The sequence below is a fragment of the Nelumbo lutea genome, chromosome 4, assembly GCF_056320005.1.
Source record: "Nelumbo lutea isolate HS-2025 chromosome 4, American lotus-T2T, whole genome shotgun sequence".
Taxonomy (NCBI): domain Eukaryota; kingdom Viridiplantae; phylum Streptophyta; class Magnoliopsida; order Proteales; family Nelumbonaceae; genus Nelumbo; species Nelumbo lutea.
The window spans coordinates 16,086,570-16,103,048 of record NC_142687.1 but is presented as its reverse complement, the minus strand read 5'-3'; the positions used below and the strand labels follow the sequence as shown (position 1 = coordinate 16,103,048).

General features: G+C 37.7%; 1 protein-coding gene across 1 annotated transcript; it reads right to left on the bottom strand.

Moving 5' to 3' along the window:
• Positions 1 to 1,783: 1,783 nt before the first annotated feature.
• LOC148854178 (ABC transporter A family member 7-like) lies at positions 1,784 to 12,891 on the bottom strand. Its single transcript, XM_088982308.1, has 18 exons — positions 12,553 to 12,891; positions 11,444 to 11,825; positions 11,258 to 11,337; positions 10,971 to 11,115; positions 10,323 to 10,442; positions 10,110 to 10,234; positions 9,152 to 9,310; positions 6,702 to 6,864; positions 6,484 to 6,609; positions 6,301 to 6,384; positions 5,838 to 6,205; positions 4,963 to 5,163; positions 4,549 to 4,658; positions 4,349 to 4,433; positions 3,569 to 3,697; positions 3,358 to 3,463; positions 3,025 to 3,113; positions 1,784 to 2,232 (listed from the first exon to the last, which is right to left on the bottom strand). The coding sequence occupies exons 1-18, from the start codon at positions 12,628 to 12,630 to the stop codon at positions 1,933 to 1,935; spliced, it is 2,850 nt and encodes a 949-aa protein (XP_088838434.1). The 5' UTR covers positions 12,631 to 12,891; the 3' UTR covers positions 1,784 to 1,932.
• Between the last annotated feature and the right edge of the window lie 3,588 nt (positions 12,892 to 16,479).

The following is a 16,479-nucleotide window of genomic DNA, read 5'->3' as shown; positions in this document are numbered from 1 at the left end:
TAATTGTCATAAGGAGCCGGAGGGACCATGATCAATTGATAATTGATCATTGATGAATGGAGAGTCCGGGCAACACAATATCAATATGACGTCATTACCTTCTCAACATTTACTGCCTACCAACCTTATCATCATATATAAATGTACATGTGCATGTGCCCCGACTTGTACCCCTCATCCCGCTTTTTCACATCACTTTGCACTGCACATTTGCACCCTTGGTCCCTTCAGTGGGCCCTATTCACGTGCACCCTGGCTTCTAATGGGTCAAAGCCATGTCATATCAGCAATAAAATTTAAATAAAATAAAGGGCAAATTCTTGATTAGTATCTTGTATTTTGGGCCTAATGCTATTTTGGTCCCTCAATTTTAAAATATGATAATTTAGTATTCAAAATTTTAAAATATGATAATATTTGGTATTTGTTGTTAACTAGCTATTAATCAGTTGTTAAGTGGTATCTGTAAAAGACACAAATGTCCTTCAAGTGTTATTTAATTTTATTTATCAATCATCTAAACATTGACAAAAAAAAAATTAATAATTTCAAATCCTTGTCTTTTCTATTAAAGAAAATTGAGGTCACGTTTGAGTGGATATTCCCATGATGCCAAATTTTTTGAATAGAAGAGACAAGGATTTGAGACTTAATTTTTCGTCAATATTTGGATAATTGATAAAGAAAATTAGATGATACTCAAGGGGCACTTGTGTCATTTTCAAATACTACTTAACTACTAATTAACAGTAAGTACAGAATTGTCATGTTTTAAAAATTTAGATACTAAATTATCACATTTTATAAAGTTCGGGACCAAAGTGCAAGATAATAATCGAAATTTTTCCCTAAAATAAAATAAAGTGTGAATGCAGGGAGGGAGGGTACATAGTACATAACGTACGTGAATATCCTTCCACCACCAGATCCATGTTCCATCCAGCTAGCCAATCTTGTCCAAATGCTGGACTAGAGTTTGAATCGGAGAAGGGAAGTTGGACCATATCCATAATTAACGTGCGCATTTGGATTGGACTATTGGCTATTGGCTATTGGAGTGGCATGAAGCCATGAACCATGCACGGGCTGGGCGCTGGCCTGGGCGGGCTTCTGACTTGTTTGTTTGACTGACGTGCGCATTGGAGTGCTTATTCAATGTGCTCACACTTAACAATCATTTAGTGTGCTTATCTATGCACTCTGTATTACTATTTGGTGCTGCAACCATCAACCATCAACCATATTGCTGTGCTTGACTTCACCTTACAAAAATAATTGAATCTATGCTCCTTCACAAATCTCTACAATTGGACTGAACAATCTTGGTCATTTTACCATCAACGTACTGGATCAGTATTCACACAATGCACAACGCTGTAAACGCGTAATTAAAACGAGGAATTAATGTTAGCAAATAATAACGAGTTTATGGATTTATGCAACTCTTGCATTCTTGGCCAAAACAGACAATGATGGGACAGCCATGACAAAACACAACACGGCAAGATGAAGTTGATAGGCTGCAATCGGGTTCAGAATAACGAGTTTATGGATTTATGCAACTCTTGCATTCTTGGCCAAAACAGACAATGATGGGACAGCCATGACAAAACACAACACGGCAAGATAAAGTTGATAGGCTGCAATCGGGTTCAGCATTTGTTAAAAAGGGACCACCCGGCCAGGCACCTTGTGTTAATTCTTCAGAGAGATTACCCAATTTGGCACACCATAGGAAAGATATCAAATATTAATTTTAAATCCAGAGAAATAGAGAATTGAATTGATGATAACCCGAAATTAATAATATATATATATATATATATATATATATATATACAAAGATCATTTCATTTGAATCAATAACAATCAACAAATAATTGTAGTAGTCAATATAGAGAAATAACTAGTGGTAGGGAACATCTTCAGCAATCAAGATAGCACATTGAATGCCTGGGCCTCTCGAGCAACATTGATGAAGACATCCTCCAAGGTGGTATCAGCTAGACCCCATGCATGTATTGTGAACTTGTTCTTTGCATTCTCAACTGCTTGGAAAACATCTGCAATCTTCACTTCTTGCTTAGGAATTTCAAACTTTTGGGTTCCAGATATGTGGTATATCTTGTTTGCACTTGGAGAGAGATGGCGTACCAAGTTTTCCACTTCCTCCTCTTGATTTGAGGATGTTGTCATTGTAAATACATATGACCCCCCATATCTAGCCTTAAGCTGTCAATTGACCAGGAATAATAAGAACAGTCAACTAATTGACATATATTAGGGATTAAAAGAACTATTTGATAGCTTATGAAATTCTATATCAAACAAAATCATTTATTGCAGCTCACAATACCATGGATCCTCCAAAGAGGGCCCATGCAGTGATGACCTAGATATACCTCTGATTTGCATAATCACCCACTAGAGTTTAGTCTGCTATCCACAGTAAGACAAAACACAACCAACTTTCTTTAAGGCAAATGGAAATAAAATGAACAATTTCAATGTTGCTTTAGAGAGTACCTCTTATTGAGATACATGTTCTCAGTTAGCTGGTTATGCGGTACTAACCATGATTTGCATTTATTTAGTTTTGGTCTGCCATAGGGACCATTGTCAAGAAGAAAGTGAATTTTAGACTCAAGAAAGCACAATGTAGGCATGCAATATGTAAATGCATGTTAAACTAACTAGGACAAACACCTAGGAAGGCATTTGATCCCTTGCCCTTTCCATCTCCCCCTACAGAAGAGGTAATAATACATTGTGAATACTTGAAAATAATAATGATATTGTATCTTTTTTTTTTTTTTTTTCATTTTAGTGCTACATCAAGGATGTCAAGCATGGAGAACCCATATATAGAGGGGGCTCAGGGTGTGTATATGAAGTCTACATGCAGGAAACTAAAGTATGAATTTGTTTCATGGTTACCTGAGAATCTTGAAATTCAAGAACACTACCATATCACAGAAAATAATCACTATTTAATGTGAATAAATATATTAAAAGTAAAATTACCTCTTTTGGATTTCCTATGCACTGTAGGCTGCCATCTACAAAAATACCCAGTCGGTCACACAGATGCTCTGCCTCTTCCATGGAATGGGCTGAAACAACCAGTTTGTTAGTGACATTAGTTAGGATTTTTTATTTGTTCCTTCCCTTTTTTTGTGTCTGTAAGAGGGGGGTGGTGGGTTCTAATGCTATCATTATCTAATAATATCAAGAGCAAAGCTTAACTTGTGCAACAACTGCAGCTAAGAGACAAACAGAAGATTGGCATCTAAGAGCTTCCAATTTTGTTAGATGATGCAAATACATAATTTAGAAAAGTAAATGTGCGTATATTACTGGTGAGTATGATGGCTCTGTCTTGCTTTGCACGATTGACAACATTCCATAAATTGTTTCTTGAAGCTGGATCTAATCCTGTACTAGGTTCGTCCATATAAACAACCTTGCAAAATTACCAAGAGATAAACCATAAGTAGCATAATGAAGAAATCTGTATATGCAAATACGGGAACTGTTTTACAAGCCAGATGCTATAGATATTACGCACTTTAGGATCTCCAATGAGAGAAATGGCAACACTAAGCCTCCTCTTCATACCCCCACTGTATTTCCCTGCTTGTTTGTCACCAACGCCCCCATGAAATAAGTTTACACTCTTAATAGATTCTTCCACTGCCTGAAGAAACATATCAGAGAGTGTGTGTAAGAGAGAGAGAGAGAGAGAGAGAGAGAGAGAGAGAGAGGATGAGAAGTACAAGAAGACCAGAATCAAAGACTTGTTCTTTTGATAAATAAGCATCAGATTTTGTTCCAATGAAGACTGTTACTTGTGTGTGTGGGGGGGGGGGGGGGGGTGTGGGGGGATACTTGCCTCGGTATGATTTAGTCATTATTCTATCAGAAGTAACTGTATACAAAACGTTAGAGGACAATCAGCACACTCGAAGGTGGGTTGGGACATTCATTGGGTTCTTGCAAAATGATTTGAGAAATAGAAATCCAAAATGATATCATCTATAGTTGATATACCTTCCACCACCTTCTCCTTTTCTGCCTTTGATTTTAATCAAAACTTTATTGAAACAAAACATGAAGGATAGTTATATCTTTTCATGATTACTGCACCTAACAACTCTTCCTTGATTTGATCAGGTCAAGATAGTTTCGGTTTCAAATTTGTAAACTTGTTGTCAAGATGGAAATGTGCAGAATTGGCAATTTTATATATTTTAAATAGCAAGAAATTTACCAGATGTACCTGTCAGTAGTTCAAAGTGCAAGTCATGATTAATGAAACAATATATAGGTGAGATAATCATAGACTTACTTGAGTTAAGGCAGCACCTTTTAGGTTTTTCAATCTTCCATAAAATAGTAAGTGCTCCTTTCCTGTTAGTGTTTCCCAGAGTAAGCTGCAGCATAGTTCCGAAAAGGAAAAATTAGGAAAAGAAGATGACTTCCATAATCAGTTTGTCCTATAAAAATTTAATTTTCCTCAACACAAAATAAAGAATGTTGTTTCATTACTCATGCTGTGGGCATACACCCATACTGGTGTATATTTTGTCCATTTCAGTGCGTATGTCCAAGCCTTGAACAAATGCTGTGCCAGAAGTTGGTGTAATAAGCCCAATCATCTGCCAAAACATGCACAAAATTCTCAAATGTTCTGGAAAGAACCATTATTGGCAAAATAAAGATTAGGAAGTAAAGAATAGTCTCCATAAAGGAAGAACTAGCTATAATGAGTAAATGTTGGTTAGTAATTATAGAAATCCAAACTATAAAACAACAGAATCCTTAATAAAAGAAAAGAACTCATAGGTAAACAACAAATATCTTCAGTAATATCCATTGATCCACCACACCTATTGAACTAGAAAAAACAGTTTCAATAGTTCAGAAATGATTTGAAGAGCCGAAGGAGTACTATCTATTTACCATATTGATGAAAGAAGTTTTGCCAGCACCATTAGGACCAAGCATTCCAAAGCATTCCCCTCGAGGCAAAGCAAGAGACAATCCTCTAACTGCGAATTTCTCAGGGTTCCCATCCCTCCCTTGATATACCTTCTTGATGTTGTTGCAGACGATGGCATGACTTGTATGTGGTTCAAGTAGTAACTGTTCAACCCTTTCTCTCTGAAACAGGAGTAAATAAGATGAAAGTGATATCCACAGACAGAAAGAAAGAGATGCATTACAAGAATCACTTTGAAACATGTGAACCTGAATTTATACAATTGCAAAAAGCAAATACAAAAATGACCAAGGTAAATCATCATCATTATCATCATCCAAGCCTTATCCCAACCATATGGGTTTGGAAAAAAATGATCAAGGTAAATAAATAAAATAAATCATAAGATTTATTACAAGTAGTATGGTACTGAGGAGCACATGCAAGTGTCAGACTTCAGTAGGAAATCTGTACACTGACAAATCCCCTCCAACAAATAAACTGAATGAATATTTGTATCCACCAACTCAGTTACACCCTTTATATAGACAATACAATGTTGCCAATTGTTCAAGGAAAATGTTTAGAAAGAGAAGTAGCAGTCACATTATCATGGTGATAGAAGGTTAGGATTTTTTTTTTTTTGGGTAGAAGATTAGGAAAATCCAGCCAAGTCATAATTTCACCAAGGAGATCTCTAGAAGAAAATTGAACTTAGGTTGTTGTATAATCTCCAGGTCCACATGCACTAGCTGTGATTTTAGTAGACTGTACTTATGGTGTATCATATATCCTTATATCCATTTCCTCCCTAAAAAGCTTTCAATAAATCGATGACAGCATTAGACAAGGTTACCTCCTGGGAGACATCAGCTTTCTCCATTTGAACAAAAACCTTAGATCCCTGTCTGTGCAAACTAAGCCTTCGAAGAGATGGCAATCGCTTCTTCCAGAAGTTTTGCATGAAAAATAGAGGGTTCTTTCTAATACCACTTCCTAATGCCAAAACTTGATCCAAATAGTATGCAACAGGAAGCACTACCAACCATTCTACAAACATGATAATTAAAACTTCTCTCATTCCATTGTTGCTGTCACTCAAATCTTTCCACTGCATCCCATCCGTCCCCATATAACTTCCCAAAAAGGAATACTGTGCAAACTCATATAGCCCGTGAAATAGAGAAAACCCTGGATAGAGTTCCATAGCTATAACCCAGCCTCCTACAAAATAACAATGATGAACCATCATAATTAGTAGTGAACAAAAAGTTCAGATATGCAAATAATTGACCAGAGAAAGTTGCAGTTCTGCTCACTCGGGAAGGATTCATCTTCAACAAAGAACTGGAAAAGGAATCCACCTAAAAGCCCTGTTCCGAATACGCATATGTACCCTATTACTGTCATCATCAAATTTAAATCGTGTCAAATGCCCCTGGAGATCAAAATGTAGGGCTTAAATTTTTATTACGGATACAATGATTCAAGCATTGCCAAACCTGCAGCAGTCTTAACTTTTGAAAAAAATGTTGCCACTAGAAAGGCAAGTGATATTTGTAAATTTACATAGATGAAGTAGAAGACAAATTGAATGCTGTAGTCATTCAGTGTGAAGAACTTTAACCCTGCAAAATAGGAAATCTATTGAACAAAGGACATAGAAAATCACTTGACCGAAATAAATGACGAAAAAGCAATTACCCTGATGGTGCATTACCTATAAGTGAGCCAAATATCACAAAACATAACATATAAGCCAACGATATGGAAAGAAAATAAGCATAGGAAATTGTCCAATAAGGACCATCTCCAAGACCATGCATTTTCATCATGATTCTAAGGTTCCGTTCCTTCTCGTAAACAAGAGATGTCAATATAACCTACATCAGAAGGCATGCTATGAGAAGAGCACAAATTAAGATAAAAATAAGGAAATAGGAGATTTGGAAATAAAATGAACAATTGTTTATCATCAGACATCATATATGATATTATGATTCTTAAACCTGACTGCCACAACATAAATGAGTACAGCTCAAAATGAGACACCAAATGGAAATTTTACACCATGTTTGAATCCTCAGAATATAGAGGATAATGTGAAAATTATAAAATGAACTTTACTAAAAACAATGTTTAAAAGTATATGGGTTCTAGACTACATCAAGTTGTCCAGACAGTGTTTGCAATTGGACAGTCCAGTTAGACAGTTTGTCAAGTTTTAACTTGATTTTATTCAATATATGGATTCTGGACTGATAGGTAGAAGGTGTCTGCTTTTGTTCTTTTGGAACATGGCTGCTCAACAGACAGTAGACTTTGGTGGTCCATTTGTAAAAAAATGTTGCAAATCAAAGGTAAACCTAAAATTAGACTACCTGGCGTGGTCTACAAAAGAAAACAAAAATAAAGATGTTGGAGGAAGTACCACCAAACATCATAATCATCATAATTATCCCACCTGTGGGGTTATGTTGAATCATGTTTGACCATTCTTCTCTGTGCCTATACTTAAAGGAACCAAAACATTTCATATCAACTAAAGAACCTTAAAATTAGCTCCAAATAGGAGCTTGTCTCTAGTTCTTCATAATGAACAATTTCCTAGACATAAAATTTCATGTTCGTCATTACCATCATGTGCCTTAACCTACATAAAGGTGGTCAATAACACAAAAATCATGTTCTCCAGGAGAAAATATCTAAGTTTTAAAACATTACAATGACAACCCTCCATCATGGATCTCCACAATTTGAACTTCTTTACCCAAATCAAACTCCAACTGTAGCTATTCGTCCATGACTGGAACCATTAACATACCTTTTGTCATGGGTTTCACATATATGGTTAATACCATCAAACTAATTATTGAAAGCTCTGTATCTGTTCTTTACAATGGCGACACACCCAAGATCTGCTAGAAAAGAAAAGCACATGCCCCAAGATCAATATGTTATAAATGTAGTTACATCCTCCAAGATATACTTATCCATAAAATGGTGAATCTACAACATATTTACCTTCAACTTTAATAAAACAAAATAACTTCATTCTCTGAACCTTAAGGACATTCAATCCTAAATTTTCTGTTTTCTCAATTCTTAGGTATATTCTTATACCTCTGTTTTAATTTTCTCTGCTCTATCATTTATTTTTTTTTTAGAATTTTAACTACTACTATGTTAATAAACCTCTTCCTGCCAAAAAACATAGGTGATATACAATAAGGGCACCTTCATCATAAATAGCAAAAGGGTGGTCCTCATAAGCTGCCATGTGCCTAAATGAGATGATCAGGAACCACCATTAGATGGGACCGAAATTAAAGCATACTTGCACCAAACCAAAAGTCAGCATAATCAAATGATATCAATTATACACTTTTTAATTAAAAAATCAGATTCTATCAAAATGGTGGATAAGCTACCACTGGAACACCAAAAATAATGTGCAAATCAGATGATTAAGAGTGATCTTATGCTGAGGGCACCCCCACAATAGCAATGCTTTGAAGAAATTCTCTGAGAAACTTATCTCAGCTTTGGAGCTTGCTAAGGTGTTGTTAAAAGTGAAAGGATATAAAGATCATTGGTGGTGTTAAAAGTGGAGAATTCCTGGCTCCACCCCTGGTTGGTGAGAGCCCTAATTACTGCAGAAGAAAGGTGGAACTATGGTGCATCTTAGATGTCAATTGTCAAACAAGTAAGAAGAAGAAAAGAAATAAATGAAAACTGGTTCTCAAAGATCAATTCATGTGTTCCAAGGAACACATTTGTCCACCAAGAATGTACCATGCAACGGTAAGGTCAATGGTGAGTTATATGTTATTCCAGTATCTTCATACCAAGCTCATATTACATATACATGTCAAAAAACACATTTCAAAATCAGTTTAAAATTCTCTAATCTGAAAGCAATCAGGAAGATGCTAGTTATCATTCATCATGCTCATTTTGTTTTCTATTGCCTACAATCATACTTGTGGAAGAACATATCCTCACAAATAGATAAGGTCCACTTAGATAACCAATAGAAGCATTTTAATAGTGCATAGGAAAGCAAGAATGTAAAATATGTTCAAATATACATACCCAATTTTAATAACATATATAAGCATCAACTACTCTCAATTTATAATGTAGATGATCATCGTGTCCAATACTCACAGGGAAAAGTTGCAAAATGACCCATGTAAAGAAAAGCCCACCAAGAATAGAAGAGAAATCCAGACTTAGCTTTGTTCCAGGTTTGGGCATTTCCTTAACAAATTCAAGTAACATTTTTGTGCTAGCACCTTGCAAAAACTGAAGGTAGGCATTGGAGGCCTGTAAATGTACATATGTTAGATATTGTTATTTTCTTCATCGTAAATACAAACAAAAAACCAGATCATTGAGAACAAAAGAAAAATATTGATATGCATTCAGGCAAGCCTAAATGCTTGAGTGGAAGGGGTTAAGTTAACTATTACATGAAAACAAATCCTATACTTTAACCACAACCATATTTAAAAAAAGAATCATGTTGTATCAGGTGGCACATAAAACCAAGAACAAGCTAACCTATCTTCATGAATAACTACGAATTAATCTAAAATAAATTACTCTTTCAAGCAACATGCATTGTCATAATTCCTTTCTTATCCTGAAAATTTAATTTGCAGTCCTCCAAGAGAAAAGGGAAATAAAGAAAGAATAAAAATGAAAGATGTTATGCATTAAGTCTATAGAAAACAATTTTCTTTGCACATCAACCCCAAATGAGGAGTCAAAGGTTATACATTACCACTTCTGGGACCAACATACAGTAGTTTAGCTGATGGAGCAGAGAAGAATAAATTAAAGTAGATACAAAATGAAAAAGCATGACTAGTCCATTTTATCTTTTGCTGAATATTATTGCAGCAAGGTGTCCTCATTTATTCAATGGAGAGGATAGATGATTCATCCCCATCAAGGAAGTCAACCTAATTTAAATTAGAAGTCATAATTCAAACTAAAATTACTTCCTCACAAACCACCAATATTTCATGTCCTAAGAAAACCATGTGATACAAAAAGTTGGTGTAAAAGGGGGAAGTGTTAACTACATAAACAGTGAGATTACAAAGTTCAGAATATATACCACACTCACTGAACGTGGAACCCGCACCAGCCCAAGAGGACTATTTCCTGTGTTATTCTTGTAGGTGGAGTTGTACCATATGCTCACATTGAAATTATTTTCATTTGAGTTTAAAAAATCATAAGCTGCAAGGAAACTTTGAGTTATATCTTGACCTCCTACACTAGAAAACAATGAAGAAATAGAAAGGACAAGAAGATCAAGCAGACCAACCTGCAACAATCTCATTAATCTTCCTCTCAGAATTCCCCTGTCGGTAACCTTTAAATAGCTCATCATTTACCTCTGAAGAACTATTGCGCCATAAATGTAATCCTTGAACACATCTTACCTCTGAAAGAAACAGTTCAGCACAGACAATAATGAAGATACTACCAAAAAGAGGGGGAGAGAGAGAGAGAGCACTGGAAAGAAAATGGCCTGTTAATTACATCAAGGCATCCAAGACATATACAGGGTTTGAGCACATTGGCATTTCGGGTCCCACCAGGGATATCTCCTGTGCAAATAATTAGCCAAGTTGTATTACCTACACCATCCATCAATTGGCCTTCTTATTTGACCATTTGTTAACATTTGATCACTAAAATATATCATCATGGTTCATGTAGAATTTGGGATCAGAAAAGTTGAAAGCAACTAATGGTATGGCCCTTTGATATAAGTGTATTGTTCTTACTATCCTGTCCCTTGACATGCATGTCTACTGTAACAAATTAGCTTGAATTTCCTTTGAGAGACACCAAGGTTGTGTCCTAAAATGGGTTTCTGTAAATTCCTCATCATGGAGGTGCAGTAAATTGGATAAAGCAACAAACTAATGGAATTTTCACGGGTGCGAGGTCCAAAAATATATATTACCTTGTTGCATTGTCACAGATGCTATCTCAATGGGAACAGAAAACAAAAAGTTTGGTGCACACTGAGGTTGAATAATATAGACTGGAACATTTGAGGAAAAAGCTGGTTCAAGATAATTAGATTCTTGTGGCTTTGAGTATGAGCCCTGGAAGATTTCCATGTCATATTAAACATTAGAGTTAGTAGATGTCTGAAGATTAACTTATGCAGTAAGCATAACAAAGACCAATTATGTACATTCACGATGGAAGAGCAACAAGGTGGGAGCCAAAAGAAAAGAAACTTACCAGAAGAACATTGGCCAAACTAGAAAATATTTCAGAGGAATTTGGAGAGAAAGCTCCAGTAAATAAGTTCCCTGCCAAGCCTGTGAGGATTGAACAGATTGGATAAAACACAGAAAAAAAATCTAATATGATCTTGTAAATAGAAAAGAAAAAAAAAACAAGGTAGACATGGGGCAAGAAACTTACTTTCTCCAAGGGTTTGATTACCCCCAGTGAGAAGTATAGTTACAGGGCAGGAGCCTGTCCCTTTGCAAGACTCATCTGGCAAGTCCGGAAAAGGAATAAAATCAGTTCCAACTGCACGATATTCGGCAGCTGGTATTTGCAGAAATGGCGGCCAATCCACAGGGTGGGGAATGGGACAAGTGCCCACTTGATCCAAAGTCGAGTACTCAATTCCACACACTGTCTCATTTTTGCCATCATTATTAATGTCAACAGAGGAGCAGCCACACTTGTTCTTGGGCTTATCAAGTTCACTATCGACCAAGCTTTGGATGAGAACAAGTAGCAAACAGAGGACAAATGGGAATGCTATGAGCCTGATATTTGTCCTCAGATTTCTTTTCTGCAAAACAAGAAAATTATAGTATCATCAACGCATCAATGAAAATAGTGTCAAATACACCATGTTGATCCAGTATCTGAGCACTCCTCATGACTGTTTCTGATTAGAAATTTTGAAATTTAAAAACAAAGAAAGGTACCCAAAATCGAAAACCAGGATTACCCAGGATGCAATTGACTATCCGTGACCATGCAAGTGAAAATTATTGTCAGGGAAAGGATAAACTGAAAGTAAGTGACTTGGTCAGGGACATCTCCAGCAAACTAACACACACATTATTTTTAAATTTTCTCCTTCTTGATATCCAAGTACCCCTTTTTATCTACGTAATACTTATCTGAGCAGAGAACTAACCCTTTGAGATCCTCATAAAATTAATATAAGAGGAAACGACTGGTTTACAGACGAAAAGAAACTATGCAATAATATTTCCTACCAGAAAAAGAATCAAATCAGTGACTACACAGTCAATTAAATTTAAGCACATTGGCCTAATTTAAAAGTAAAGTGAAATAGAATCCCGAAAACAGAAGAACAGGAAACCAGCAAGAATCCCGAGAGAACCAAATAAAAAGAAAAAAAATAAAAAAATAAAAAAATCGAGTCCTACAATTCAGAAGAAAGCGAAAACTCACAATACCAAATTTCAACCATTCCGTAAGTATGAAACAAGTAGTAGCGTCAAAATAAAAGGAGGGAGCCAAAGAGATTGAAAATGAAAAGAAACCTGGAAAGTAAGGTTCTTCCTAAGCAAAGCGTTGGCCTGAGTCATGAAACTCGCAGGTCCAAGCGATGAATCCGCCATTGATGCCTTCCCTCAATCCCTCTCTCTTTCCCTCCCAACTCCAGATACCAGAATACACAAGAAGAAGAAGAAGAAGAAGAAGAAACAGAGGAATTTAGCTGTTAAATCCTAGGACAAGGAACGGTAAGGGAAAATCCACAATTTCCCGCCAAAATTGTAGGCCATCTGGTTATCGGTATTTGTTCAATCTGTGTGTATGTGTGAGTGATCGACTGGCCTTTTGTGTAATAAGCTTCGGCGTAAGAAATAAACCCGACGCTTTATAATTCATTGTTATTATTGTTATATATATATATATATATATATATAATATACAAGCAGCTCTCACACCCACCTACGTGGTTGACGAGGGACCCATCCTTCCGGCAATCTTGGAATTCCGTCTAAGATCGGAAATGACAAAATTGTCCCTAACTTCGCCTCCCTTTTTCAAACTTCAATAGCTTTTCCCTGACTACAAAACGAATGAGTGAAACGTTAAAAGAAGGCTACTTTTGTCATAACGTCGCTCAGTGAGTACAATTTCCAGGTAGCTGCGGTGTGAAAAGACGGAAGACATTTATAACAGTGTAAACATACATAACAGAGCAAGTAGTTATAACTTGATCGAGAAGAAACCAATTGGCATGACGTGATTTCCTCATTTCCAGAACTGCCCTTGACCCAATGACCGATATATCCTTTTTATTTATTATTTTTTTTAACGCGTCCATCATATTCGTACCGATTTTGGTCAAAAACTGCTGATTGCCCGGAAATGTTCTATTTTCCACTATCATACCGAAAAAACTTACAACAAATGGGTTTCTAATAAGAATGACAATCGGCCGTTAAATCCTCCCCAAATCTCCCAACATAACCTGTATCCTTTATAAAACCTGACAAATGGGTTTCTTCAGAATCCAAACGTTCCTTGCATTTTGAGGGTGACGGGTCGAATTGGCAGGTTGGGTCTTATATCTAATTTTCCATTATTTGTTATTATCCATAAGTAATCTATATATAGTGGTCCAAGTGCATTTTCTCTTAAATTCTATAGGATATAAATTAAAAGCATATGCCAATAAATAAATCCAAGAAGAATGTTCACTAACAGACAAAACAAAATGGAAACAAATGACAAAAAGCAATTGATTAGAATCACACGAAACTAAAGAAAAAGATACCAACAGGTTACTTCCCATGAATCGTGAATATTCAAACCCCTCATTTGGCCACATCATCAGGCTCTTAGTCTCTTGCCATGTCACCTTACCTCCTACTTTATCATCGTAACAAAGGCGGAAAGTTTCCAAACATTAAACATATAGAATAATCAAAATGAATAAAGTATTAATTTATTTTGATATTTTTAGTAATTAATTATTCAATAAATACATAAATTTCTGAAAATTTAATTTATTCATATCATTAATTAGTGAACATTCAATACTTAATGACATTCATTAGAAATTTCAATATTTAAATATTCATTTATTATTATATGAAATTAATTATATATTATTATTTTTGAAATTGAAAATTATTTATTCTAAAATTTTCAAAAAGTTTCAATAATTTCAAAAAACTTTGATTTTAAAATTTAATTTTGGTAATAAAAATGATTTATTGATATTTTCATTTATACTGGTTTTTTGGTAATTATTAAATATTAAATTGGAAAAATATTGAGGAATGTTAGCTGATGGTGTGCAATCCGGCCGGTCCTAACTGTCAGCGATCTTGCCTCGGGCTGGAGCACAAGGTGCCTGAAACAGGGGAGAAAACGAGTAATCTTCGGGGAAGAACCTGGTGAGAATGCTCCGAAGCTCAAGTTAGTATTTCTTCAAAGGCAAGATAAAACTAGATGGCGCAAAGTTCACATACCTCTCCTTGGGGGGGAAGGGGGCCTTTTATAACCACTCCGTGCACTCACTCCTAAGCTTCTGTCAGGTCGGGTATGATTACCCCTGCGCTTCTGCCAGTTCGGGTGTCATCACCTCTGCTGGGGCAGAACCGCCACTGCTCTCTTTGTCGAAGTCGTCTCTGTAACTGGAGATGGCGGTGGCAGGTGGCCATTGAAGTGCGGCTGTCAAGCGTCAGATCCCAAGTCAGTCAGGTGCGCCGCCCCTGGATACGGACTCTTTCGGTGTCAGGTACGGTGTGGTTGTTCAGTTTGGCGTCCTAGAGGCGAAGTGTTGGAGTGGTGTGCGAGGTGAAGTCTTGAGTTCGAATATAGAGGTGTGGCCCGAATTGCCATGGGGCAAGCCAGTTCGGGTTGTTGCCCTTTGTGTTCGTAAGGCTAGGGGTCCAAGGGAGAGCTCAGGCTCCTTACGGGGAGTTCGGGCTCCTTGTAGGGAGTTTGGACCATTGGTTCCTCCTTTCGGAGCTCGTGCCTTGGGCGGGCTGTTGTGCCGAGCTGTTGTCTTTGCCACGTGTTGAGTGGTTACGAGGTCGGGCCAAATCTTCCTTCATCAATTGCTCCCCACTCCTCGCGCAAAGGGACTTGCCCTGGTGCGGGGAGTTCGCAAGGTGGCGGGTGGATTTGTCATGTACTTCGAACTGGTTTTGACTGATAGCGCGAAGTGCGCTTTCGTCAGGATTTTTTCGGGTTTCTCAAATGCCAAAAAGTTGGGGAACACGCCAATCCATCTATAAATGCTGACAGACGTGACAGCGCGCACTTATTTCAAAATTCAAAAAGCGTGCCGTTGGGAGACGTGACAACGGGCGTATTTTTAAATTTGAAAAAACGCACCGCTGCCGCCTTTAATGCGAGGAGACGTGTGCTGGCGCTCTTTTAGTTTCAAAAGATGTGCGGCCAGTCACGTCTCGGTCTCAGGAGGCGTGCGGTCAGTGTGACTGCGGGCCATTGGATTTGCTTTGATCAAAACCGTTGATTTTCGGTTACTGTGGTATAAATAGTGGGGGACCCCAGTCGCTTTGTCATTCTATGTTTTGCTTCTTGAGCTCACGTCCAAGTTTCAGCTCGCGTTCAAGTTCCCGTAGTCCGTTTGCTTTTTCCGGATGAGTACTTTCCTAGAATCCTTCTTCTCCTCCCGATGTCTAGCTCAAATAGCTCAGACAGTTCTTCAAGGGGGTCAAATGCAGGTTCTACGAACCGAGTTGCATCCCCCGACAGTCCTAGTGAACCCGAGGAAGAGTTCGAACCCATAGGCCGAGTCGCCTCGGGTAATTTGGCATCCTCCTCTCGTCAAGGTCGAACGTTAGACAAGTTTGGGCCCTCAACCATGACGCCTGAGGGGCTTCACTCCCTTATTACCCAGTTCAACTTGCCTAGGGAGTACACATACTTTGTACCCTCGGGCAGTTTCCCTTGGGAACACGGTCCTGATGAGATCGTGATATTCCAGGAGCAGCTCATTGCTGGGTTGCGCCTGCCTTTCCACCCTCTCATTGTCGAGGTTATGAACCACTTCGGCGTTACTGTCGGACAGCTTCACCCGAACTCTATTCGTAACTTGGTGGAGACAATCTCTCTATTTTGCGAACAGGTCTTGCCTTTAGACCTGGAGACCTTCTCTTTCATTCTAATGCTTAAGAAGCAAGCGGGTCCCCTTCCCGGGCGTAGGCGGGCGTATTACCTATTTCCTCACCCGGGTTTTAAGCTTTTACATGATCTTCCCAACAAGGTCCCAGTGTGGAAACGGGACTACTTCGGGGTGCAAAGTGCATTGGGGTGGCCGTTCCAAACCGGGTGGGGGATGGCTGCCCCTGATGCCGGTGTTACGCTTGATAGGGAGACGACGAAGGGCCTCCAGCAATGGGCATGACTTAGGCTAAAATGCCACAATTATCTGATGGAGGCCAAGCTCATTGAGGTCGATCTGAGTTCGGGTAGGTTCTTTA